A 26,541-nucleotide genomic window follows, 5' to 3' on the forward strand; every position below is an offset into this window, starting at 1 on the left:
ATGAAACACTGCTGTCTCCTACTACTAATACAACCCTACCAGAACAACATGAAACACTGCTGTCTCCTACTACTAATACAACCCCACCAGAACAACATGAAACACTGCTGTCTCCTACTACTAATACAACCCTACCAGAACAACATGAAACACTGCTGTCTCCTACTGCTAATACAACCCTACCAGAACAACATGAAACACTGCTGTCTCCTACTACTAATACAACCCCACCAGAACAACATGAAACACTGCTGTCTCCTACTACTAATACAACCCTACCAGAACAACATGAAACACTGCTGTCTCCTACTAATACAACCCCACCAGAACAACATGAAACACTGCTGTCTCCTACTACTAATACAACCCCACCAGAACAACATGAAACACTGCTGTCTCCTACTACTAATACAACCCTACCAGAACAACATGAAACACTGCTGTCTCTTACTACTAATACAACCCTACCAGAACAACATGAAACACTGTAATTATACACCTCAGTGCCTTCATAACTATACTAGCTATCTCTCTGTAATGTTTGGTTATCTTGAAGTTCAGCCTGATGAACCCTGATCAAAATTGTATCTTACTGATTTCTTGTTCTAATTTCAGCTTCAAGAAAATCAGGACGAAATTGAAAACATGATGAATGCTATATTCAAGGGTGTGTTTGTACACCGATATCGGTACGTGGCCTGTCCATTGTTCTCATCATAGTAATGATCATAAATGGGATGGATTTCATTTGAGATACCCTCTATACAGATGGAAAATGTATGATGAAGGTTGTGTGTTGTGTTACAGTGATGCCATAGCAGAGATCAGAGCTATCACTATAGAGGAGATAGGAATGTGGATGAAGCTGTACAGTGATGCCTTCCTCAACGACAGCTACCTGAAATACGTAGGCTGGACCATGCACGACAAGGTGAGGGAGAGTGCGCATGCTTGTCAGCAAGGTGTTGTGATTGAGTTAGGAGTGTGGAACGAGTTTGTGTGTGTAATTCTAACGTGTGTGTGTGTGTGTGTGTGTGTAGCAAGGCGAGGTACGTCTGAAATGTTTGACAGCGCTGCAGGGTCTCTACTACAACAGAGAACTGAACACCAGACTGGAGCTGTTCACCAGCCGCTTCAAGGTCAGAGCGCCACCTGGTGGACACATTAACACACTACAACTAGTTGCCTCAAGGCTCAATTTTCATAACAAATGCCATTTAGCAGACTATTTTATCCAACAGGGCTTACAGTAAGTAGTACGTTCATGAGTTTTCATATGGGTGGCCACAGCGGTTTTGAGTAGAGGTCTTTCCTGCCTGAACCACTACTATCACCTGTTGATTTTGAGTAAAGTATTTCAGCTAAATCTGAAATGTTTGTCATTAATTTCCTCTCTTCACAGGACCGCATCGTCTCCATGACTCTAGACAAGGAGTACGATGTCGCAGTACAAGCAATTAAACTGCTCACTCTGGTACTACAGTAAGTTGCTACAGTCCAGATTTCAGTGTTTAATTTGTGTTTAATCTATACTGTGTGTATTACAGTAGTACAGATGAGATACTGAGCCCGGGGGACTGTATGTATTACAGTAGTACAGATGAGATACTGAGCCTGGGGGACTGTGTGTATTACAGTAGTACAGATGAGATACTGAGCCTGGGGGACTGTGTGTATTACAGTAGTACAGATGAGATACTGAGCCTGGGGGATTGTATGTATGGTGTGTGTATTACAGTAGTACAGATGAGATACTGAGCCTGGGGGATTGTATGTATGGTGTGTGTAGTACAGATGAGATACTGAGCCCGGGGGACTGTATGTATGGTGTGTGTATTACAGTAGTACAGATGAGATACTGAGCCCGGGGGACTGTATGTATGGTGTGTGTATTACAGTAGTACAGATGAGATACTGAGCCCGGAGGACTGTATGTATGGTGTGTGTATTACAGTAGTACAGCTGAGATACTGAGCCCGGGGGACTGTATGTATGGTGTGTGTATTACAGTAGTACAGATGAGGTACTGAGCCCGGGGGACTGTATGTATGGTGTGTGTATTACAGTAGTACAGATGAGATACTGAGCCCGGGGGACTGTATGTATGGTGTGTGTATTACAGTAGTACAATGAGATACTGAGCCCGGGGGACTGTATGTATGGTGTGTGTATTACAGTAGTACAGATGAGATACTGAGCCCGGGGGACTGTATGTATGGTGTGTGTATTACAGTAGTACAGATGAGATACTGAGCCCGGGGGACTGTATGTATGGTGTGTGTATTACAGTAGTACAGATGAGGTACTGAGCCTGGGGGACTGTATGTATGATGTGTGTGTAGTACAGATGAGATACTGAGCCCGGAGGATTGTATGTATGGTGTGTGTATTACAGTAGTACAGATGAGATACTGAGCCCGGAGGACCGTATGTATGGTGTGTGTATTACAGTAGTACAGATGAGATACTGAGCCTGGGGGACTGTGTGTATTACAGTAGTACAGATGAGATACTGAGCCCGGGGGACTGTATGTATGGTGTGTGTATTACAGTAGTACAGATGAGATACTGAGCCCGGAGGACTGTATGTATTGTGTGTGTATTACAGTAGTACAGATGAGGTACTGAGCCCGGAGGACTGTGAGAGCGTCTATCACCTGGTCTACTCCGCCCACCGACCGGTCGCCATAGCAGCCGGGGAGTTCCTCTTCAAGAAGTAGGATTTATTAAATGTTTTATTTAATCTGTTGTCACACGTTCTTCTATCATGTATTTATTTTCTCTTAAGTCCTATCAATCAATCAAAACACTCTGGAAAACAAGGTGGTGCAGTTCAAGAGATCGTCCTGCTAAAACCCCATGTCTGGTTTCTTCCCTGGAACAGCGAGAGAGAGAGGGAGCAGAGCTGAAGAGAGGAAGGTGGATGGGGTAGAGAAAGAGAGGGGCAGGCAGGAGGAGAAAGGGGGTGCGAGGAGGAGGAGAGAGTAGGAACTTGAGGTTGGTAGATCTGGGATATGGTTTTCTGGCGTGGACACATTCCATGTCTGTTTTATTTAGGCTGGGCTAGTGCCTATAAGTGAGGTTTATATACACTACATGACCAAACGTATGTGGACACCTGCTCGTCAAACATCTCATTCCAAAATCATGGGCATTAATATGGAGTTGGTCCCCCCTTTACTGCTTTAACAGCCTCCACTCTTCTGGGAAGGTTTTCCACTAGATGTTGGAACATTGCTGCGGGGACTTCCATTCAGCCACAAGTGCATTGGTGAGGTCGTTCCAATTCATCCCAAAAGTGTTCGATGGAGTTGAGGTCAGGGGGCTGTGTAGGCCAGTCAAGTTCATCCACACATATCTCGACAAACCAGAGTGGACCTCGCTTTGTGCACGGGGGCTTTGTCATGCTGGAACAGGAAAGGGCCTTCCCCAAATTGTTGCCACAAAGTTGGAAGGACAGAATCGTCTAGAATGTCATTGTATGCTGTAGCGTTAAAAATTCCTTTGGCTGGAGCTAAGGGGCCTAGCCCCAGACCATTATTCCTCCGCCAAACGTTACTGTTGGCACTATGCATTGGGGCAGGTAACGTTGTCATGGCATCCGCCAAACCCAGATTACTTTGTCGGACTGCCAGATGGTGAAGAGTGATTCATCCCTCCAGAGAACGCGTTTCCACTGCTCCAGAGTCCAGTGGTGGTGAGCTTTACACCTCTCCAGTCGACACTTTGGTATTTTATTAGGATCCCCATTGGCTGTTGCGAAGCAGCAGCTACTCTTCCTGGGGTCCACATGAAACATGGCATAATACAGAACATTAATAGACAAGGACAGAACTACATCAATGACATTTCTTTAAAGGCGTACATACATGTCAATACACAAACTGTCTAGGTCAAATAGGGGAGAGGCGCTGTGCCGTGAGGTGTTGCTTTATCTGTTTTTTGAAACCGGATTTGCTGTTGATTTGAGCAATATGAGATAGGAGTTACATGGCTCTATATAATACTGTACATTTAGTTGAATTTGATCTGGATTTGGGGACTGGTGGCATGTCTGGTGGAGGAAGTGTGTGTAAGTTCACTATGCAAACAATTTGGGTTTTTCCACACATTGTTTCTTATAAAAAGAAGTGATGCAGTCAGTCTCTCCTCAACTCTTAACCAAGAGAGACTCTCATGCATAGTATTTCTATCAGCCCTCTGTTTACAATGAAGAGCAAGACATGCTGCTCTGTTCTGGGCAAGTTGTAGTTTAACTAGGTCTTTCCTTGCAGCACTCTTCCACATGACTGGACCATAATCAAGATAAGACAAAACTAGAGCCTGCAGCAAAGCATCTCGTTATTATGGACAGACCTCTCCCCAACTTTACAACCATCCATATGCTTGGCGTCGCGCATGGTGATTTAGGCTTGTGTGTGGCTGCTCGGCCATGGAAACCCATTTCATGAGTCTCTCGATGAACAGTTCTTGTGCTGAAGTTGCTTTCGGAGGCTGTTTGGAGCTCAGTAGTGAGTTGCAAACAAGGACAGATTTTTACGCACTTCAGTACTCAGCAGTCCCGTTCTGTGAGCTTGTGTGGCCTACCACTTCGCTGCTGAGCCGTTGTTGCTCCTAGAAGTTCCCACTTCACAATAACACAACTTACAGTTGACTGGGGCAGGGCTAGAAATGGATTTAACTGACTTTTTGATGGTGCCACATTGAAGGTCACTGAGCTCTTCAGTAAGGCCATTCTACTGCTAATGTTTGTCTATGGAGATTGCATGGCAACGTGCCTGATTTTTATACACCTGTCAGTAACGGTTGTTGCTGAAATAGCCAAATCCACTAATTTGAAGGGGTGTCCACATACTTTTGTATATTTAGGGTAATTTGATATAGTTTTCTAAATCTAATACTCGTGACTCTGCTCTCCAGACTGTTCAGTACGCGGGAGCCAGAAGAAGAGGGCGCCCCCAAGAGGAGAGGAAGACAAAGCCCCAATGCCAACCTCATCAAAACTACTGTTTTCTTCTTCCTGGAGAGCGAGGTACACACACACACACACACACACACGGTCTCTGACCCTGTCTCTATCTCCATGAACATGCTGTATACTTACAAGACTCACTGGGAGAAATACCCTGCCCCTGCTTATCTCTCACGTGTATATTCCAGCTCCATGAGCACGCTGCGTACCTGGTGGATTCTCTGTGGGAGAGTGGAGCAGACCTACTGAAGGACTGGGAGTGTATGACCAGCCTGCTACTGGACGACCCTGTGCCGGGGGAGGAAGGTATGACCTCTGACCTCTATACTTGACCTTTGACCCATAACCTCTATACCTTGTCTCTAATATATCTGGTGTGTGTAGCCCTGACAGACAGACAGGAGACGGCTCTCATAGAGATAATGCTGTGTACGGTGCGCCAGGCAGCAGAGTGCCACCCGCCCGTAGGCCGCGGAACTGGGAAGAGGGTAAGACACTAGACTGGTCAGAAAAGGGAACTCTCTCTGTCTCTCAAGTCAATGGGCTTCCTTGGCATGGGAAACGTATGTTTATATTGCCAAAGCAAGCGAAATAGATGATAAACAATAAAAAAATGAACAGTAAACATCACACTCACGAGTTTCAAAAGAATAAAGACATTTCAAATATCATATTATGTCAAGTTTTGTTACTATGTGCAAAAGGGAAAATAAATAAACATGGGTTGTATTTACAATGGTGTTTGTTCTCCCGCCAGGTGATGACAGCGAAGGAGAAGAAGACCCAGCTAGATGACAGGACCAGAATGACAGAGCTGTTTGCTGTGACATTACCCCCTCTGCTGGCCAAGGTAGGACACTACACCTTCACCCTCTCTAATAAACGTGTGTCCCCTGCATGCAGTACTGTGTGTGAGTGTGCTGCCTCTCTTTGTTTCAGTACTCCATAGATACAGAGAAGGTGACCAACCTGCTGCAGCTCCCTCAGTTCTTTGACCTGGATATCTACACCACAGGACGACTAGAGAAGGTCTAACCCCCGACCCTACACTGTAGTCTAATTCAAACTCTAACCCCGACCCTGCACTGTAGTCTAATTCAAACTCTAACCCCCGACCCTGCACTGTAGTCTAATTCAAACTCTAACCCCCGACCCTGCACTGTAGTCTAATTCAAACTCTAACCCCCGACCCTGCACTGTAGTCTAATTCAAACTCTAACCCCCGACCCTGCACTGTAGTCTAATTCAAACTCTAACCCCCGACCCTACACTGTAGTCTAATTCAAACTCTAACCCCCGACCCTGCACTGTAGTCTAATTCAAACTCTAACCCCCGACCCAACACTAGTCTAATTCAAACTCTAACCCCCGACCCAACACTGTAGTCTAATTCAAACTCTAACCCCCGACCCTGCACTGTAGTCTAATTCAAACTCTAACCCCCGACCCTACACTGTAGTCTAATTCAAACTCTAACCCCCGACCCTGCACTGTAGTCTAATTCAAACTCTAACCCCCGACCCTGCACTGTAGTCTAATTCAAACTCTAACCCCCGACCCTGCACTGTAGTCTAATTCAAACTCTAACCCCCGACCCTACACTGTAGTCTAATTCAAACTCTAACCCCCGACCCTGCACTGTAGTCTAATTCAAACTCTAACCCCCGACCCAACACTGTAGTCTAATTCAAACTCTAACCCCCGACCCTGCACTGTAGTCTAATTCAAACTCTAACCCCTGACCCAACACTGTAGTCTAATTCAAACTCTAACCCCCGACCCTGCACTGTAGTCTAATTCAAACTCTAACCCCCGACCCTGCACTGTAGTCTAATTCAAACTCTAACCCCCGACCCTGCACTGTAGTCTAATTCAAACTCTAACCCCCGACCCTGCACTGTAGTCTAATTCAAACTCTAACCCCTGACCCAACACTGTAGTCTAATTCAAACTCTAACCCCCGACCCTGCACTGTAGTCTAATTCAAACTCTAACCCCCGACCCTGCACTGTAGTCTAATTCAAACTCTAACCCCCGACCCTGCACTGTAGTCTAATTCAAACTCTAACCCCCGACCCTGCACTGTAGTCTAATTCAAACTCTAACCCCCGACCCTGCACTGTAGTCTAATTCAAACTCTAACCCCCGACCCTACACTGTAGTCTAATTCAAACTCTAACCCCCGACCCTGCACTGTAGTCTAATTCAAACTCTAACCCCCGACCCTGCACTGTAGTCTAATTCAAACTCTAACCCCCGACCCTACACTGTAGTCTAATTCAAACTCTAACCCCCGACCCTACACTGTAGTCTAATTCAAACTCTAACCCCCGACCCTGCACTGTAGTCTAATTCAAACTCTAACCCCCGACCCAACACTGTAGTCTAATTCAAACTCTAACCCCCGACCCAACACTGTAGTCTAATTCAAACTCTAACCCCCGACCCTGCACTGTAGTCTAATTCAAACTCTAACCCCCGACCCTGCACTGTAGTCTAATTCAAACTCTAACCCCAGACCCTACACTGTAGTCTAATTCAAACTCTAACCCCCGACCCTGCACTGTAGTCTAATTCAAACTCTAACCCCCGACCCTGCACTGTAGTCTAATTCAAACTCTAACCCCCGACCCTACACTGTAGTCTAATTCAAACTCTAACCCCCGACCCAACACTGTAGTCTAATTCAAACTCTAACCCCCGACCCTGCACTGTAGTCTAATTCAAACTCTAACCCCCGACCCTGCACTGTAGTCTAATTCAAACTCTAACCCCAGACCCTACACTGTAGTCTAATTCAAACTCTAACCCCCGACCCTGCACTGTAGTCTAATTCAAACTCTAACCCCCGACCCTGCACTGTAGTCTAATTCAAACTCTAACCCCCGACCCTGCACTGTAGTCTAATTCAAACTCTAACCCCCGACCCAACACTGTAGTCTAATTCAAACTCTAACCCCCGACCCAACACTGTAGTCTAATTCAAACTCTAACCCCCGACCCTGCACTGTAGTCTAATTCAAACTCTAACCCCCGACCCTACACTGTAGTCTAATTCAAACTCTAACCCCCGACCCTGCACTGTAGTCTAATTCAAACTCTAACCCCCGACCCTACACTGTAGTCTAATTCAAACTCTAACCCCCGACCCAACACTGTAGTCTAATTCAAACTCTAACCCCCGACCCTGCACTGTAGTCTAATTCAAACTCTAACCCCCGACCCTACACTGTAGTCTAATTCAAACTCTAACCCCCGACCCAACACTGTAGTCTAATTCAAACTCTAACCCCCGACCCTGCACTGTAGTCTAATTCAAACTCTAACCCCCGACCCTGCACTGTAGTCTAATTCAAACTCTAACCCCCGACCCAACACTGTAGTCTAATTCAAACTCTAACCCCCGACCCTACACTGTAGTCTAATTCAAACTCTAACCCCCGACCCAACACTGTAGTCTAATTCAAACTCTAACCCCCGACCCTGCACTGTAGTCTAATTCAAACTCTAACCCCCGACCCTGCACTGTAGTCTAATTCAAACTCTAACCCCCGACCCAACACTGTAGTCTAATTCAAACTCTAACCCCCGACCCTGCACTGTAGTCTAATTCAAACTCTAACCCCCGACCCAACACTGTAGTCTAATTCAAACTCTAACCCCTGACCCAACACTGTAGTCTAATTCAAACTCTAACCCCCGACCCTACACTGTAGTCTAATTCAAACTCTAACCCCCGACCCTGCACTGTAGTCTAATTCAAACTCTAACCCCCGACCCTGCACTGTAGTCTAATTCAAACTCTAACCCCCGACCCTACACTGTAGTCTAATTCAAACTCTAACCCCCGACCCTACACTGTAGTCTAATTCAAACTCTAACCCCCGACCCAACACTGTAGTCTAATTCAAACTCTAACCCCCGACCCAACACTAGTCTAATTCAAACTCTAACCGCCGACCCAACACTAGTCTAATTCAAACTCTAACCCCCGACCCTGCACTGTAGTCTAATTCAAACTCTAATCCCCGACCCTGCACTGTAGTCTAATTCAAACTCTAACCCCCGACCCTGCACTGTAGTCTAATTCAAACTCTAACCGCCGACCCTGCACTGTAGTCTAATTCAAACTCTAACCCCAGACCCTACACTGTAGTCTAATTCAAACTCTAACCCCCGACCCTACACTGTAGTCTAATTCAAACTCTAACCGCCGACCCAACACTAGTCTAATTCAAACTCTAACCCCCGACCCTGCACTGTAGTCTAATTCAAAGCACTGTGCAGTACAATGACAGCTGTGAAATATCAAATGCATAACACTTCAAGACGTCTCTAAAACATATTTCCCGACTCCCTCCCTCTTCTTCTAGCACTTGGAGGCGTTGCTGCGTCAGATCAGGGAGATCGTGGAGAAACACACAGACACAGAGGTGCTGGAGGCGTGCTCGAAGACCTACCACGCTCTCTGTAACGAGGAGTTCACCATCTTTAACAGAGTGGACATCGCCAGGTCACAGCTTCTGGATGAAATGGTGGACAAATTCAACAGACTGCTGGAAGACTTCTTACAAGAGGTGAGAGGGGGAGTGATGAGGGAATAGGAGAGTGAACCGGTGCACAATCAACAGACAGTTAAAGGACTGCCTACAAGGGGTGAGAGGGGGAGTGATGAGGGAATGGGAGAGTGAACCGGTGCACAATCAACAGACAGCTAAAGGACTGCCTACAAGGGGTGAGAGGGGGAGGGATGAGGGAATGGGAGAGTGAACCGGTGCACAATCAACAGACAGCTAAAGGACTGCCTACAAGGGGTGAGAGGGGGAGTGATGAGGGAATGGGAGAGTGAACCGGTGCACAATCAACAGACAGCTAAAGGACTGCCTACAAGGGGTGAGAGGGGGAGGGATGAGGGAATGGGAGAGTGAACCGGTGCACAATCAACAGACAGCTAAAGGACTGCCTACAAGGGGTAAGAGGGGATTGGAGGAGAGCGCTCAGAGTGAGAAAGCTGTTTGGGCCAGAGGGACTTTCTACCACCAGTCTTCATTTTACATCAATTAGGGGGAGTGGACCAGTTTGTGTGGTTGATACTGACACTGGTGTGTCTCTGTCTGTGTGGTTGATACTGACACTGGTGTGTCTCTGTCTGTGTGGTTGATACTGACACTGGTCTCTCTGTCTGTGTGGTTGATACTGACACTGGTGTGTCTCTGTCTGTGTGGTTGATACTGACACTGGTGTGTCTCTGTCTGTGTGGTTGATACTGACACTGGTCTGTCTCTGTCTGTGTGGTTGATACTGACACTGGTCTGTCTCTGTCTGTGTGGTTGATACTGACACTGGTGTGTCTCTGTGTGTGGTTGATACTGACACTGGTGTGTCTCTGTGTGTGTGGTTGATTCTGACACTGGTCTGTCTGTGTGGTTGACTCTGACACTGGTCTGTCTGTGTGGTTGACTCTGACACTGGTCTGTCTGTGTGGTTGACTCTGACACTGGTCTGTCTGTGTGGTTGACTCTGACACTGGTCTGTCTCTGCGTGTGGTTGATACTGACACTGGTCTGTCTCTGTGTGTGTGGTTGACACTGGTCTGTCTCTGTGTTCAGGGTGAGGAGCCTGATGATGATGATGCCTACCAGGTCCTGTCTACTCTCAAGAGAATCACAGCATTCCACAAGTAAAGAACTCTCTGTCTCTCGCTGTCTGTCTCTCCCTCCTCGCTGTCTCTTCTCTCGCTGTCTGTGTCTCCCTCCTCGCTGTCTCCTCTCGCTGTCTGTGTCTCCCTCCTCGCTGTCTCTCTTCTCTCACTGTCTGTGTCTCCCTCCTCGCTGTCTCTGTCTGTCTTGCTGTCTGTGTCTCCCTCCTCGCTGTCTCTCTTCTCTCGCTGTCCTCTGTCTCTGGCTCCTGACGTTCTTAACTCTCTTCCCCCAGTGCCCATGACCTGTCCCAGTGGGACCTGTTCAGCAGTAACTTCAAGTTGCTCAACACGGGCATTGAGAACGGAGACATGCCAGAGCAGATAGTGGTCCATGCTCTACAGTGTACCCACTACGTTGTCCTGTGGTACTTGGCCAAGGTCTCGGAGGGCAGCCACAGAAAGGTATGCAGCTGGCTGGCAGCTCAGAACCTTCTCATTCATTTGTGTGTTATCTGGTAGCTAGGAAAATGGCATTGGGGAGCCAGTGAAGGTTTACACAGCAGATCTGTTGACGGTTCACTCGTGTTGTATGTAATCTCGGAGGATGTGTGTTGATCACGTAATCCTGTTTTTGTAGGAGGAGCTGGTGAGCCTGAGGAAACAGATGCGGATGTTCTGTCTGATGTGTCAACGTTACCTCACCAACGTCAACACAACCGTCAAGGAACAGGTACTGTCCTGTAGCAGCTATTCACGTCCTACTGATTTTAAATCTGGTTATTTTCAAACCTGAAATTCCCAGAATCCCCGTGCCACCCTATTGAGATGAGGAAGACGTGACCAAGGAGGCAGACCGCTGATAACCAACAGTCCATCTCCTCTCTCTCTCCCAGGCGTTTACCATCCTGTGTGATGTGTTGCTGGTCTTAGGTCATCAGATGGTCTCAGGAGGCAGACCACTGATAACCAACAGTCCATCTCCTCTCTCCACCAGGCGTTCACCATCCTGTGTGATGTGTTGCTGGTCTTAGGTCATCAGATGGTCTCAGGAGGCAGACCACTGATAACCAACAGTCCATCTCCTCTCTCCACCAGGCGTTCACCATCCTGTGTGATGTGTTGCTGGTCTTTAGTCATCAGATGGTATCGGGAGGCAGAGAGCAGCTGGAGCCGCTGGTCTACAGTCCTGATGACTCGTTACAGACAGAACTACTGTCCTTCATACTGCACCATGTGTTTATAGACCAGGACGATGACAACGGCAGCACAGGTACACACACTGCTAACCACACACATACCGCTACAGTCTTTTCTAGTAGGTTGCTTATTTTCACTTGAAAATAAGCTCTTGTTGGTTAGCGATGCCCGAAGGAGACCCTGCTAAGTGAATCACGTTACCGTCTGGCCCTGTGATGTGTGTGTGCCCGGCTTTACCTCTAGATAAGAGCTCTGTGACTGGCTGTGTAACTGTTTATCTGTTATGTTGTATCTACAGATGGCCAGCAGGATGACGAGGCAGCGAAGATAGAAGCTCTTCACAAGAGACGTAACCTCCTTGCGGCCTACTGTAAACTCATCATCTATAACGTAGTAGAGATGAACACTGGCGCTGACATCTTTAAGCAGTACATGAGGGTGAGAATGGAGAAAGGCTTTACACAGACCAGAGAAATAGGCTCTTTAGAAAGGACCTCTAACCCTGGCAATTTGACTGTTAAACTCATGGATACACTCGCAATGGTTGTCAGTCCACACAGTATGTCATCGTTGAGTTGAATAGGGAAGCCCGTTCCATAGATGATATGGTTATCACTTCTCCTTGCCTACGACACTCGTTAAACACCATATCAATACCGGAGTCATCCCATGTACGGCTTGGTTGCAAATGATCACAAGTCCTGTTTTCTTTTTCCCTTTAAGAGAGACTGACTTGTGGTTGAACTGTCTTCCTCTCTAGTATTATAATGACTATGGTGACATCATCAAGGAGACCATGTCAAAGACCAGACAGATAGACAAGATCCAATGTGCCAAGACACTCATCCTCAGTCTACAACAGGTGGGTTACACACACACACTGTTGTTTTAGTCAAGCTAGATCTCCTGATCTCCAGACTGCAGGCCAGCTTTTGTGGAACCAATCAGATTGAAAGAACCATGTCTTTATTCTTGCCCTCTCTTCCCCGTTTTGCCCTCTCTTCCCCCGTCTTGCCCTCTCTGCCCCCGTCTTGCCCTCTCTGCCCCCGTCTTGCCCTCTCTGCCCCCGTCTTGCCCTCTCTGCCCCCGTCTTGCCCTCTCTGCCCCCGTCTTGCCCTCTCTGCCCCCGTCTTGCCCTCTCTTCCCCCGTCTTGCCCTCTCTTCCCCCGTCTTGCCCTCTCTTCCCCCGTCTTGCCCTCTCTGCCCCCGTCTTGCCCTCTCTGCCCCCGTCTTGCCCTCTCTGCCCCCGTCTTGCCCTCTCTGCCCTGTCTTGCCCTCTCTGCCCCGTCTCCTCCAGTTGTTCCATGAGATGTTGTCAGAGTTGGGGACAGGATTTGACCGCTCGTCCTCGGCATTCTGTGGGATCAAGGAGCTGGCCAGACGTTTCTCTCTCACCTTCGGTCTGGACCAGGTCAAAACGCGAGATGCTATCGCCATGCTGCACAAGTCAGTCTCTTCTGATCTCTTTCTCCGTAGCTTTATTGTACACAAGACTGACATAACCAGCAGATAAGACAGCTTTTTAAAATGATTAGAATTACTGAACATGATTAACATATGATGAATGTGAGCTATGTATAGGACTAGTTAATGTATCTATCTACATATGCTGTTAGATACCTCCCATTTTTCTGATCTAAAATTGTCTCCCTCTACTCTCACTCCCCTCTCCCTACCTCTTCTCTCTCGCTCTCTTCCCCCCCAGGGATGGTATAGAGTTTGCGTTTAAGGAGCCCAGTCCACAGGGAGAGGGCAACCCTCCTCTTCACCTGGCCTTCCTAGACATCCTCTCTGAGTTTTCCTCCAAACTAATGAGGCAGGACAAGAGGACTGTGTGAGTACACACCTCTGCCTCCTAATCAGACACGTGTGTGTGTGTGTGTGTGTGTGTGTGTGTGTGGTAACTGATGTCTGTAAGTGATGACTCGTATGAAATGTCATGAAGCAGGATAAGAGGACTGTGTCCCCTCCCAGACACATGACCATAAGGACCTTCCAAATTACTTTGTTTAATTGTGTGTATGTATATATACTGAACAAAAATATAAACACAACCATTTCAAAGTTACAGTTCATATAAGGTTATCTGTCAATTTAAATAAATAAATGAGGCCCTAATCTATGGATTTCACATGACTGGGAGGCCACTTGGGAGCCAGGCCCAGCTAGTCAGAATGAGTTTTTCCCATTAAAAGGGCTTTATTACAGACATAAATACTCCTCAGTTTCATCAGCTGTCCAGGTGGCTGGTCCCAGATGATCCCACAGGTGAAGAAGCCAGATGTGGAGGTCCTGGGCTGGTGTGGTTACACGTGTCTGCTGTTGTGAGGCCAGTTGGATATACTGCCAAATTCTTGAAAATAACATTGGAGGGAGCTTATGTTCGAGAAATTCAATTTTCTGGCAACAGCTCTGGTTGACATTCCTGCAGTCAGCATGCCAATTACACGCTCCCTCAACGTGAGACATCTGTGGCATTGTGTTGTGACAAAACTGCACATTTTAGTAGTCTGTCCCCAGCACAAGGTGCACCTGTGTAATGATCATGCTGTTTAATCGGCTTCTTGACATGCCACACCTGTCCGGTGGATGGATTATCTTGGAAAAAGAGAAATGCTCACTAACAGGAATGTAAACAAATTTGAGAGAAATAAGCTTTTTGTTCTGGGATCTTTTATTTCAGCTCATGAAACCTGGGACGAACACTTTATGTTGCGTTTTTATGTTTTTGTTCAGTGTGTGTGTGTGTGTAACATCTCTCCTGTCTCCCCTGTAGTCACATGTATCTGGAGAGGTTCATGACCTTCCAGATGGCCCTCCAGAGAGACGACTGCTGGCTACCGCTCATCTCCTACAGGAACTCCCTGCAGGCTGGCGGGGACGATGACACCATGTCTGTTGTCTCCGGCTACTCCTCCAGAGGGTCGTCGGTCAGATCCAAGAAGACCAAGGCTGCTACTCCCACTGCTACTGTCGCTGCAGCTAAGAGGAAACTCCCTGAAGGTAGCTCCAGAACCAGGGTCTGGAAGTCGGACTGTAGTCACTACATGGCCATGTTAGAGTAGTGTGTGTGTGTGTTTAACAGTGTGTGTTCTCTCTAGCTGAGGAGAGCAGTAGCAGCAGTGCAGATATGTCGTGGCAGCACCAGAGCATGCAGACGCCCGTGATGATGCCCTCCCCCCACCTCACCTCTACCATGATGAGAGGACCAGGGGACATGAGGGAGGAGGCCAAACGGGGGAGAGACGACAGCTACATGGGAGTGTACGCCCTCCCTTCAGACTCCCAGCAGCATCCTCACCCTCACACACTCCCCCAAACCCCTCAACTCCACCAGACACCCATCGACTACAAGTAAGATTCTTTCTCCTCTCTCTGTCAACGTATACCTACCTGAACCACCAGTGGGGTTATTTAACTTACTGATGTCTGTGTTTGTAGTACCCAGGTGACGTGGATGCTGGCTCAGAGGCAGCAGGAGGAGGTTCGTCAGCAGCAGGAGAGAGCCATGAACTACGCCAAGCTCAGAACCAACCTGCAACAGGCCATGTAAGAATACACACACACATACCCATCCCTCCCTAACCCTGAGCTCAGGACCAACCTGCAACAGGCCATGTAAGAGCTACTTCCTTAACATATCTCTTTGTGGACTAACCATTTGTACTAATTATGGTGTGTGTAGTCGGCGTGGTACAGGGCTGATGGAGGAGGATGAGGAGCCTATCGTAGAGGACGTGATGATGTCGTCAGAGGGTCGTATGGAAGACCTCAACGAGGGCATGGACTTTGACACCATGGACATCGACCTGGTGAGACCTTTGACCTTTTACTACAAATAATGCATTTTGTTTATAAAACCTTTACAAGCGAATTATGTGGTGATCCACAAAGATTTCTGTCAAGAAACACTAAATATCCTGAAAAATATATATTAAAAAAATATAAACGCAACATGTAGAATGTTGGTTTCATGAGCTAAAATAAAAGATCCCAGAAATGTTCCGTAATTTCTACAATGCCTCAGCTGTCTCAAGTTGAGGGAGTGTGCAATTGGCATGTTGACTGCAGGAATGTCCATCAGAGCTGTTGCCAGATAATCTAATGTTAATTTCTCTACAATAAGCTACCTCAAACATCATTTTAACCCGGGTGTAAACTACATGACTTTAACAATCCTAACATCGCTAAACTTCTCACATTAATCTCTCCTGTAGTTTTTTGTCGTTGTTTTCCCAACGTAGTGGTGTGCACACTGAACCATGTAGCACGGACGGTAGGTCACACACTACAAGATTCTTCACTTGGTCGTGAGGATTCTCCATAGCACACTGTCTCGCCAAAACAATGATGTGATGTAAATTTTAAAGTAGTTACAACGATCTGTGGCTCAGAGCACGTATCACATGTCAAGATGTGATACCCTTCCTGCAGGCTCATGAGGGAGGAGGATGTCTTCCCTTTAACACACAGCGTTGAGATTGCCTGCAACGACCAAAAGCTCAGTCCGATGATGCTGTGACACACCGCCCAAGACCATGACGGACCCTCCACCTCCAAATCGATCCTGCTCCAGAGTACATGCCTCGGTGTAACGCTCAATCCTTTGACAATAAACGCGAATACGACCATCACCCCTGGTGAGACAAAACCGCGACTTGTCAGTGAAGAGCACTTTTTGCCAGTCCTGTCTGGTCCAGCGACAGTGGGTTTGTGCTCATAGGCGACATTGTTGCCGGTGACGTCTGGTGAGGATCTGCCTTACAACAGGCCTACAAGCCCTCAGTCCGGTCTCTCTCAGCCTATTGCAGACAGTCTGAGCACTGATGGAGGGATTGTGCGTTCCTGGTGTAACTCGGGCAGTTGTTGTTGCCATCCTGTACCTGTACTGCAGGTGTGATGTTCGGATGTACCGATCCTGTGCAGGTGTTGTTACACGTGGTCTGCCACTGCGAGGATGATCAGCTGTCTCCCTGTAGCTCTGTCTTAGGCATCTCACAGTACGGACATTGCAATTTATTGCCCTGGCCACATCTGCAGTCCTCATGCCTCCTTGCAGCATGCCTAAGGCACGTTCACGCGTATGAGCAGGGACCCTGGGCATCTTTCTTTTGGTGTTTTTCAGAGTCAGTAGAAAGGCCTCTTTAGTGTCCTTAGTTTTCATAACTGTGACCTAATTGCCTACCGTCTGTAAGCTTATCTTTGACAGACAGGGTCCTGAAAAGGGGATGTTACTTTTTTTGCTGAGTTTAGTAGTAGTCATGGCTCCTTTGAGAGTCTACACATTCTGGGTGATGTGAAGCATGCTCATCTCACTGGGTTCTTCTCTGGCGAGCTCTCATTGGCTATTGCTCATTGTCGTTGCACATCTCACTACAAAAGCATTGAAGAGTTTGTGCCGATAAAATCACAAGGTTTCAAAATATTTGGACGTGGGGCACTGCTCAAAGTCGAGATTGATAGACCTCGGATTGCGTCTCTAACCTGCTCACACTAAACGAGCGTCTGTGTGCCCCCCCCCTGAGTAGGCATCAACATGGGGGTTTTGTCTCTGATCTCAAAAATAGTGTGCCCCCCCGAGTAGGCATCAACATGGGGGTTTTGTCTCTGATCTCAAAAATGTGTCTGGACCAGCTAAATCGGGGATGAAATTGTGTAGTGTGCACCCAGCTTTAGAGAATTTGGGAGTCGTAACCAACTTCAGTGGGTAAATGCTCACCTTCGATGTCCTCTGGCACTCTGGAGAAGTGTGCTCTTCACAGATGAATCCCGGTTTCAAATGTACCGAGCAGGTGGCAGACAGCGTGTATGGCGTCGTGTGGGCGAACAGTTTACTGATGTCTACGTTGTGAACAGAGTGCCCCGTGGTGGCGGTGAGGTTATCGTATGGGCATGTATAAACTACGGACAATGAACACAATTGAAGTTTATCGATGGCAATTTGAATGCACAGAGATGCAGTCCATTCAGAAGAGAAAAAAACAAAATTTCCCTCATCAATCCCGATAATGACAACACAAAAACAGGTTTTTAGGAATGTTGGCAAAAAAATTAATACATTTTTTAAAAACTGATATCGTATTTAACGGAAGTATTCAGACCCTTGTTGAAGCCCTTGTTGACTTTGTTGAAGCACCTTGGCTGGGATTACAGCCTCGAGTCGTCTTGGGTATGACTACAAGCTTGGCACACCTGTATTTGGGTAGTTTCTCCCATTCTTCTCTGCAGATCGGATGGGTAGTGTTGCTGCACAGCTATTTTCAGGTCTCTCGAGATGTCGGGTCAAGTCCGGGCTTTGGCGGGCAACTCAAGGACATTTGGAGACTTGTCCTGAAGCCACTCGTGTTGTCTTGGCTGTGTGCTTAGGGTCGTTGTCCTGTTGGAAGGTGAACCTTCCCCACAGTCTAAGGTCGCTCTGGAGCAGGTTTTCATCAAGGATCTCTCTGTACTTTGCTCCATTCATCTTTCCCTCGATCCTGACTAGTCTCCCAGTCCCCGCCGCTGAAAAACATCCCCACAGCATGATGCTGCCACCACCATCCTTCACCGTAGGGATGGTGCCAGGTTTCCTCCAGACGTGGTGCTTGGCATTCAGGTCAAATAGTTGAGTCTTGGAGTCTTGGCAAACTCCAAGCGGGCAGTCATGTACCCTTTACTGGGGAGTGTACCCTTTACATGTACCCTTTACTGAGGAGTGTCCCCTTTACATGTACCCTTTCCTGGGGAGTGTACCCTTTACTGAGGAGTGGTTTCCGTCTGGCCACTCTACCATACAGGCCTGATTGTTGTAGTCCTGCAGAGATGGTTGTCCTTCTGGAAGGTTCTCCCATCTCTGCAGAGAAACTCTGGAGCTCTGTCCGTGACCATCGGTTTCTTGGTTTTTGCACTGATATACACGGTCAACTGTGGGACCTTATTGGTCTAAGGCACTGCATTGCAGTGTTGAGGCATCACTACAGACTGGGTTTCAATCCCGTGACCGGGAGTACCATAGGGCTTACAATTGGCCAAGCGTCGTCCGGGATATGGGAGGGTTTGGCCGGGTGGCTTTCCTTGGTTCATCGAGCTCTAGCAGCTCCTTGTGGCGGGCCAGGCGCCTGTAAGCTGACTTGGGTCGTCAGTTGAACGGTCTTTCCTCCGACAAGTTGGTGCAGCTGGCTTCCGGGTTAACTGAGCAGGTGTTAAGAAGTGGCGTGGCTTGGCAGGTCATGTTTCGGAGGACGCCTCTCCCAAGCCCATTGGGGAGTTGCAGCGATGACACGATCGCAATTGGATATCACGAAAAAGGGGCTAAAATTACCAACATCAAAAAAACAATTAAAATAAAACAGTGGGACCTTTTATATAGGCAGGTGTCTTTCCAAATCATGTCCAATCAATCAAGTTGTAGAAACATCTCAAGGATGATCAATGGAAACATTAAAACAGTTTTTGCTTTGTCATCATGGGGTAGATTGAGACATTTTTTAAAATCCGTTTTAGAATAAGTCTGTAATGTAACCAAATGTTGAAAAAGTGAAGTCTGAGAACTTTCCGAATGCACTGTCCCGTGACTAGATCCTGAGGACAATTGTCATGCCATTCATCCATCACCTCATGTTTTGCGAGGATCTGTACACAATTCCTTGAAGCTAGAAATGGCCCAGTTCTTCCATGGCCTGCGTACTCACCAGACATGACATCAATTGAGCATATTTGGGATGTTCTGGATCGACGTGTACGACAGTGTGTTCCAGTTCCTGCCAATATCCAGAAACTTAACACAGCCGTTAGAGTGGAACCATATTCCAAAGCTCACAAACCACCTGTTGAACTCTATGTGAAGATGTCACACTGCACGAGGCAAATGGTGGTCACACCAGATACTGACTGGTTTTCTGATCCACGTCCCTCCCCCCCTTTTTTTTTAAGGTCTGGGACCAACAAATTCATATGTTTTCCCAGTCATGTGAAATCCATAGATTAGGGCCTAATTAATGTATTTCAATTGACAGAGTTCCTCATATAAACTGTTACTCAGTAAAATCTTTAAAATCGTTGCATGTTGCGTTACATTTTTTTATTCAGTGTGTAATTATCACAATCGGTCCATATAAGCAGAATTTAAATAATTTCATATTTGTTTCTCTCTCCTTTCTCCAGCCCCCCTCTAAGAACAGGAGAGAGAGATCAGAGCTGAAACCAGACTACTTTGACCCTGGTTCTATCATGGACGAGTCTGTAAGTAACTCTCTCCTCTTATACTCAACCATTATTACTCTAGTAATACTCTTCCTTATACTAACACAGCGCTCTAAATTAAACATTTTCATTGGTTGTACTGGTGCTCTCAACTTAAATTAACCAGGTAGCCTGGTGGTTAGAGTGTAGGGGCGGCAGGTAGCCTGGTGGTTAGAGTGTAGGGGCGGCAGGTAGCCTGGTGGTTAGAGTGTAGGGGCGGCAGGTAGCCTGGTGGTTAGAGTGTAGGGGCGGCAGGTAGCCTGGTGGTTAGAGTGTAGGGGCGGCAGGTAGCTTGGTGGTTAGAGTGTAGGGACGGCAGGTAGCCTGGTGGTTAGAGCGTTGGACTAGTAACCAAAAGGTTGTCAACTCGGGGATTCGATCTTGCAAGGTAAAAATCTAACGTTCTGCCCCTGAACAAGGCAGTTAACCCACTGTTCCTGGACCGTCATTGAAAATAAGAATGTGTTCTTAACTGACTAGTTAAATAAAGGTAAAAAAAAATAATATATTTTTTTTAAGAGTTCTAGCTATGTTTTTAAAGCACTTATTGTTCCCTAGAACCTAATAAGTAACGAGCACTGCACTTCTGTGCTGAGTGATCACTACGCTTGTGGCCATACCACCCTAAACACGCCTGTTCAGGGTCGGCCTGGTAAACACGCCTGTTCAGGGTCGGCCTGGTTAATACTGAGACGGGAGACCGCCAGGAAATACCACATCAAATTGTATTCGTCACATGCACCGAAAACAACAGGTTTACTGTGTAAAGCTTACTTACAAACCAATCAACTAAAATAAACTAATATGTAACATTGTAATGACATTTAGTTTATTATAAAAGCTAAGATGTTATGAATACACGTCATTTAAATTAAAGTCATTTAGTAGATTATTAGGTTTCTATATTGTGTAAAATCGTCATTTTCCAATTGAGATGCATTACATTGACAATTCCAGCTGGCACCCAGTGTCTGTTTGCCAGCTGTAAATCATTGCGCGTGTTGGCTGGCGGGTAGGAGTGTTGGTCCAGTAGCCGAAAGGTTACTCGATCGAATCTCCAAGCTGACGAGGTAAAAATATGTTGTTCTACCCTTGAGCAAGGCAGTTAACCCACTGTTCCCCGGGCGCCGAAGACGTGGATGTCGATTTAAAGCAGCCTTTACACACCTCTCTCATTCAGGGGTTGGTTTAAATGCGGAAGATCCATTTCAGATAAATGTGTTCATTTCTCCATAGCAAGCTGCTCTGTCCGCACTGCGTGATTGGTGAAGTAATTTAATGTCTCACTAAATGTAAAAAATAAATAAATGTATTTCAGAAAGGATCGATATAAACCGTTACTTATTTTTGGTTTTGAACCGGTTCAGAACTTGATTTTGCTGGTCAGAACAGTGGAATGTAACAAAAATAATTATGGTTCTGTTCAGAACTGAATGATTGGAAAATAATTTAGGTTCCAACCTCTGGTTTTTATTGTAATGTTAGCCTCAGAAGCCCAGGCGTTACACTCTGGTTTTTATTGTAATGTTAGCCTCAGAAGCCCAGGCGTTACACTCTGGTTTTTATTGTAATGTTAGCCTCAGAAGCCCAGGCGTTACACTCTGGTTTTTATTGTAATATTAGCTTCGGAAGCCCAGGCGTTACACTCTGGTTTTTATTGTAATGTTAGCCTCAGAAGCCCAGGCGTTACTCTGGTTTTTATTGTAATGTTAGCCTCAGAAGCCCAGGCGTTACACACTCCTGTTTTTATTGTAATGTTAGCCTCAGAAGCCCAGGCGTTACACACTCCTGTTTTTATTGTAATGTTAGCCTCAGAAGCCCAGGCGTTACACTCTGGTTTTTATTGTAATGTTAGCCTCAGAAGCCCAGGCGTTACACACTCCTGTTTTTATTGTAATGTTAGCCTCAGAAGCCCAGGCGTTACACTCTGGTTTTTATTGTAATGTTAGCCTCAGAAGCCCAGGCGTTACACACTCCTGTTTTTATTGTAATGTTAGCCTCAGAAGCCCAGGCGTTACACACTCCTGTTTTTATTGTAATGTTAGCCTCAGAAGCCCAGGCGTTACACACTCCTGTTTTTATTGTAATGTTAGCCTCAGAAGCCCAGGCGTTACACACTCTGGTTTTTATTGTAATGTTAGCCTCAGAAGCCCAGGCGTTACACTCTGGTTTTTATTGTAATGTTAGCCTCAGAAGCCCAGGCGTTACACACTGGTTTTTATTGTAATATTAGCTTCGGAAGCCCAGGCGTTACACACTCTGGTTTTTATTGTAATATTAGCTTCGGAAGCCCAGGCGTTACACACTCTGGTTTTTATTGTAATATTAGCTTCGGAAGCCCAGGCGTTACACACTCTGGTTTTTATTGTAATGTTAGCCTCAGAAGCCCAGGCGTTACACACTCCTGTTTTTATTGTAATGTTAGCCTCAGAAGCCCAGGCGTTACACACTCCTGTTTTTATTGTAATGTTAGCCTCAGAAGCCCAGGCGTTACACACTCTGAGGCAGCAGGTAGCTGAGCGGTTAAGAACCTTTTGGGCCGGTAACCAAATGATTGCTGGTTGAAAATACGAGCCGGGCGCTGATGATGTGGACATGGATTAAGACTGGTGCGGGGGGGCACCTCTCTGATTCAGAGGGGTTGGGTTAAATGTGGAAGATCATTTGGTTGAATACATTCCTTTTGATATTTTTCTGTTGGAAAGCCTGGGGACGTTCTCCTCCAGGAAGAAGATACAAAGGGGTGGAGTACAGCGGTCGAGTGATGCAACAAGCTAGCATGCATAACATACAAACTAACTCCTCATAGGCTACTGAACCTTTGTCCAACACAGGAGGAAAACAAAAAGCTAGATCAAGGCAATGCCTCTCTTTAGGGGAAACATTGAATGCTTCATTTCTACTCCGAGTAGCTTTGACTGCCACTACGTTAAAACACCATTCAATACTGAAGTTCTCCAGACTTCCAATAGTCGAGATGAGATCTGGGCGGTTGGTTTAGCATCACTATAGTAATACGTAAGACCGACATGTTGTTGCTAAGTGCTTTTACAGATGTGTAATGATCACTTTTGTCTCTGCAGGTCCTTGGAGTGTCCATGTTTTAAACTGGTGTTTGTAGACGAAGAGGAGAGGCATTTTGTATTTATGGAGAAGTTAAGATGTGGATCTGAAGTCTTCTCTGATTTATCCTCCATGGTCTAACACACACACACACACACACACACACACACACACACACACACACACAGTGTTGCTTGCTCAGAGGGAACTGAATGAAAACAAAATACTTTTATAATCCTTGGGTAAGCTTTTCCCCTTTGTTAGCTTCAAACCTAAAGGAATCCTCAACATTTAGTCTGAAGAAAGTTCCATTATTCTACAAGGTTTTATTTTTCTTCCAAATGGAGATGGAATGAGATTTTTAAATGTCTTCTAACCCTGTCTCTATGCTAGTATAGTGAGTAACCCGGTGTGGTCTAGTAATTTATAAACAGGTTGTTAGTAGGAAAAGGTAACTAGCTAGCTGTGCTGTAGTAGTAGTGGATGGACATGGTCTTTATGCTGTTTTCCTTTCCTCCATGTTGGACTGTCAGAATCTGTTGGTTCTGTGGTTGTGATGACGACTGCTGGTGGTTCAGTTGGTGACCTGTTGACTAGATCAGCTGTAAGAGTCATGGATGTAGCAACACACATCCAACCGTTGGCCCAAGTAAAGCACACAACCGTTTTCCAAGAGCAGATTCCTTCATACGAAACACGTAGAAATAACGCCACGCTGTTGTAAACGCTTCAGTGTACTTTCTTGCAACGTTCGTCACATCCAGATGTGTGGGTACTGTTTCCATTCTGTGGTTGTTGGATACTGTCTTACTGAGGATCCCACTAGTTGCTGTGAAGAGGCCCAGGATGCATCTAAGAAGTAGTGCACTATATAGGGAATAGGGTGCCGTTTGGTATGCAGACAAAAGTGTTTAACAAGGAACTAGGCTGTCACACAAGTCCTGAAGCTTACCCAAAGATTTGCACCCTTCTACCTATCTGTGGAGTTTTTTCTCTCAACGGGACAGCGAGGTGATTTTCTCTCTGGTAGTGCCATCGCTGTGCTGACTCAGAGACAGGCAAGCAGCACGCTAATACACACAAAATACATTTCTCCATCTCCAGAAAATCCAGCATATTTAGTGTTGAAATAGCTATCTCTAAATTTTAAATAAAGTTATATATGAATCGGTGCTGATTTTATAACTGTGCTTTTTGTTTTGTTTTATTAAAATGTTCGACCTACAGTTAATGTTTCAGAAATGTGTAACTGTTTCAAATGAAAAGCATGGGTAGTCAGGTGTTGGAAGATTTTTAAATTTGTATTTTTTTTTCTTTCTTAACGTCTTGGGGTTTCTACCGTTTTTCCTACGTGTAAATTAGTTTGGATGAGACTCATTATGAGAAAATAAATCTGGCTTGTGAAATTTCAGCTTTAAGATTCTCAACATCCATGAGTAATAATAATGTCCTGTTGCGAAACTCCACAATATAAAACTGTGTAACTAACTAAAAACCAGTCATCATTATAATCCTATAGAAAAGTTGATTGTTTTCATCCCAAATGGTACCCTATTCCCTAGTGCCCTCACCAGGCCCTATATTCCCTATGGGCCCTGGTCAAAAGTAGTGCACTATATAGGGAATAAGGTGCCATTTGGAACACTTTTCAACAGTAGCAGCACTCTGGCAGCTAGACAAAGCTTAAATGTGACATGAACTATTATGTCGTCCATAGGTTTTAATTAAATGTTTTGTCTACTGAGGTAAATCTATCTACTTTGTAATCATTCCATGCCTGAGCCTTAAACATGCTATAGTGGAAGGAAATCAACTGCCCTGTCCAGAAACGCCCCCTAGCCCCATAGAAATAGTATTACTAGAATTAAATTGATATTGTCTAAGGGGCGCTTTTCCCCATTCTATTCATTCTATGCCTATATACCTAGACTCTCCAAGGCACCTGTGTATATCTGATAGGCATGGGTAAGGTATAAGCAATTTGGCTTCATCCCAACTAGTCTATCAGAGGTAAATGGTGAAGCTACTATCGTATTGCTTTTACCCATCAAATTACTATAGATCTACACTAGCACCTAGGGGTTAGGCTTGAGGTAGCCCCGGAAAGATTATGTAGATTTGTTTGTGCCTCGTGACACTAGGGGTGCTTGGGATTGTTTCTGGAAAGGGCCTACATTTGTTTTCTCTCACAACTTTCTTCCACGTCAGAGGTAGCCATGAAAGGTGATTATTGGTGTTTATGACGACAGAGAACATTCGAGATGGTCCAGATGTGATGTCGATGAAGTAGATACAAACAGCCTGTGTGTTTTACCTAATTATTATTTTATGTAAGTAAATATTTTGGAGTAAAAATGACTGTGGCTTTTGTTTTGTCACTTACTACCACTACATTGGTATAATTCCTTTATTTGAACCTTCCTGTATATAAAACAAACATCAAGCTTTATTTTCATTTGTGTTTTTCCTTTTTGGCCATTTGTGTGTGTTAATCTTTTCACATGCGTGCGTACATACACACACACACACACGCACACACTCTTCCGTGGTATTGTTTGTTCCTCATGCTATTGTCACTCAGTCAGATTTTTACTTGTCTGGAGACAGTCACTTTTGGATTAAAAGTAAACCAACTCGACATGAGTGCTGTGATTTTTATTTCATCAGTTCGCATTGTTTGAAATGAAACCATTTTTAGTTTATTTTACAACAACTACTCATTGCCACAAGGGGGTGATGTTTTCTCAGAAATGAAAGACCATATTCCCTACTCTACTGGCCAGTGCCCCATGCATTATATAGGCACATAAATCCCAGACACAAACATGTTTGGGTTTTCTTGTTGCATATCAAGTGTCAGAGTAGCCTTTGAAGCACAGGCTTCTCACGTTCTGTTTTTCTCATGAGTCAAGAAGACAACGTTTGGAAGGCTGGTCCTGTTATGACACTGTCTTTAGGATAACAGCTTTAAACACTTACTGTTAATGGGTTGAGCAGCCTGTGTTCAGTGTATATAGCTGGTGTCTTAATGTTAATAGGTTGAGCAGCCTGTGTTCAGTGTATATAGCTGGTGTCTTAATGTTAATGGGTTGAGCAGCCTGTGTTCAGTGTATATAGCTGGTGTCTTACTGTTAATGGGTTGAGCAGCCTGTGTTCAGTGTATATAGCTGGTGTCTTAATGTTAATAGGTTGAGCAGCCTGTGTTCAGTGTATATAGCTGGTGTCTTAATGTTAATGGGTTGAGCAGCCTGTGTTCAGTGTATATAGCTGGTGTCTTACTGTTAATGGGTTGAGCAGCCTGTGTTCAGTGTATATAGCTGGTGTCTTAATGTTAATGGGTTGAGCAGCCTGTGTTCAGTGTATATACCTGGTGTCTTACTGTTAATGGGTTGAGCAGCCTGTGTTCAGTGTATATAGCTGGTGTGTTAATGGGTTGAGCAGCCTGTGT

At 45.7% G+C, this 26,541-nt stretch overlaps 1 protein-coding gene across 1 annotated transcript in view; it reads left to right on the forward strand.

Moving 5' to 3' along the window:
* LOC139366504 (cohesin subunit SA-2-like) overlaps positions 1 to 25,731 on the forward strand; it is a 33,117-nt gene extending 7,386 nt beyond the window's left edge. The window contains exons 8-32 of the mRNA XM_071104043.1: positions 616 to 689; positions 808 to 931; positions 1,041 to 1,139; positions 1,403 to 1,482; positions 2,609 to 2,716; positions 4,921 to 5,032; positions 5,161 to 5,278; positions 5,357 to 5,460; positions 5,730 to 5,822; positions 5,912 to 6,001; positions 9,346 to 9,549; positions 10,582 to 10,652; positions 10,907 to 11,075; positions 11,251 to 11,343; positions 11,709 to 11,883; positions 12,109 to 12,248; positions 12,571 to 12,672; positions 13,108 to 13,256; positions 13,516 to 13,644; positions 14,587 to 14,813; positions 14,912 to 15,164; positions 15,252 to 15,359; positions 15,496 to 15,622; positions 19,953 to 20,030; positions 23,114 to 25,731. Of these exons, the coding sequence (XP_070960144.1) occupies positions 616 to 689; positions 808 to 931; positions 1,041 to 1,139; positions 1,403 to 1,482; positions 2,609 to 2,716; positions 4,921 to 5,032; positions 5,161 to 5,278; positions 5,357 to 5,460; positions 5,730 to 5,822; positions 5,912 to 6,001; positions 9,346 to 9,549; positions 10,582 to 10,652; positions 10,907 to 11,075; positions 11,251 to 11,343; positions 11,709 to 11,883; positions 12,109 to 12,248; positions 12,571 to 12,672; positions 13,108 to 13,256; positions 13,516 to 13,644; positions 14,587 to 14,813; positions 14,912 to 15,164; positions 15,252 to 15,359; positions 15,496 to 15,622; positions 19,953 to 20,030; positions 23,114 to 23,137 (3,051 nt within the window). The 3' untranslated portion in view covers positions 23,138 to 25,731. The remainder of the gene's footprint in view (positions 1 to 615; positions 690 to 807; positions 932 to 1,040; positions 1,140 to 1,402; positions 1,483 to 2,608; positions 2,717 to 4,920; positions 5,033 to 5,160; positions 5,279 to 5,356; positions 5,461 to 5,729; positions 5,823 to 5,911; positions 6,002 to 9,345; positions 9,550 to 10,581; positions 10,653 to 10,906; positions 11,076 to 11,250; positions 11,344 to 11,708; positions 11,884 to 12,108; positions 12,249 to 12,570; positions 12,673 to 13,107; positions 13,257 to 13,515; positions 13,645 to 14,586; positions 14,814 to 14,911; positions 15,165 to 15,251; positions 15,360 to 15,495; positions 15,623 to 19,952; positions 20,031 to 23,113) is intronic.
* The last annotated feature ends 810 nt before the right edge of the window (positions 25,732 to 26,541 follow it).

The sequence above is a fragment of the Oncorhynchus clarkii genome, chromosome 14 (assembly GCF_045791955.1).
Source record: "Oncorhynchus clarkii lewisi isolate Uvic-CL-2024 chromosome 14, UVic_Ocla_1.0, whole genome shotgun sequence".
In the NCBI taxonomy this organism is placed as follows: Eukaryota; Metazoa; Chordata; class Actinopteri; order Salmoniformes; family Salmonidae; genus Oncorhynchus; species Oncorhynchus clarkii.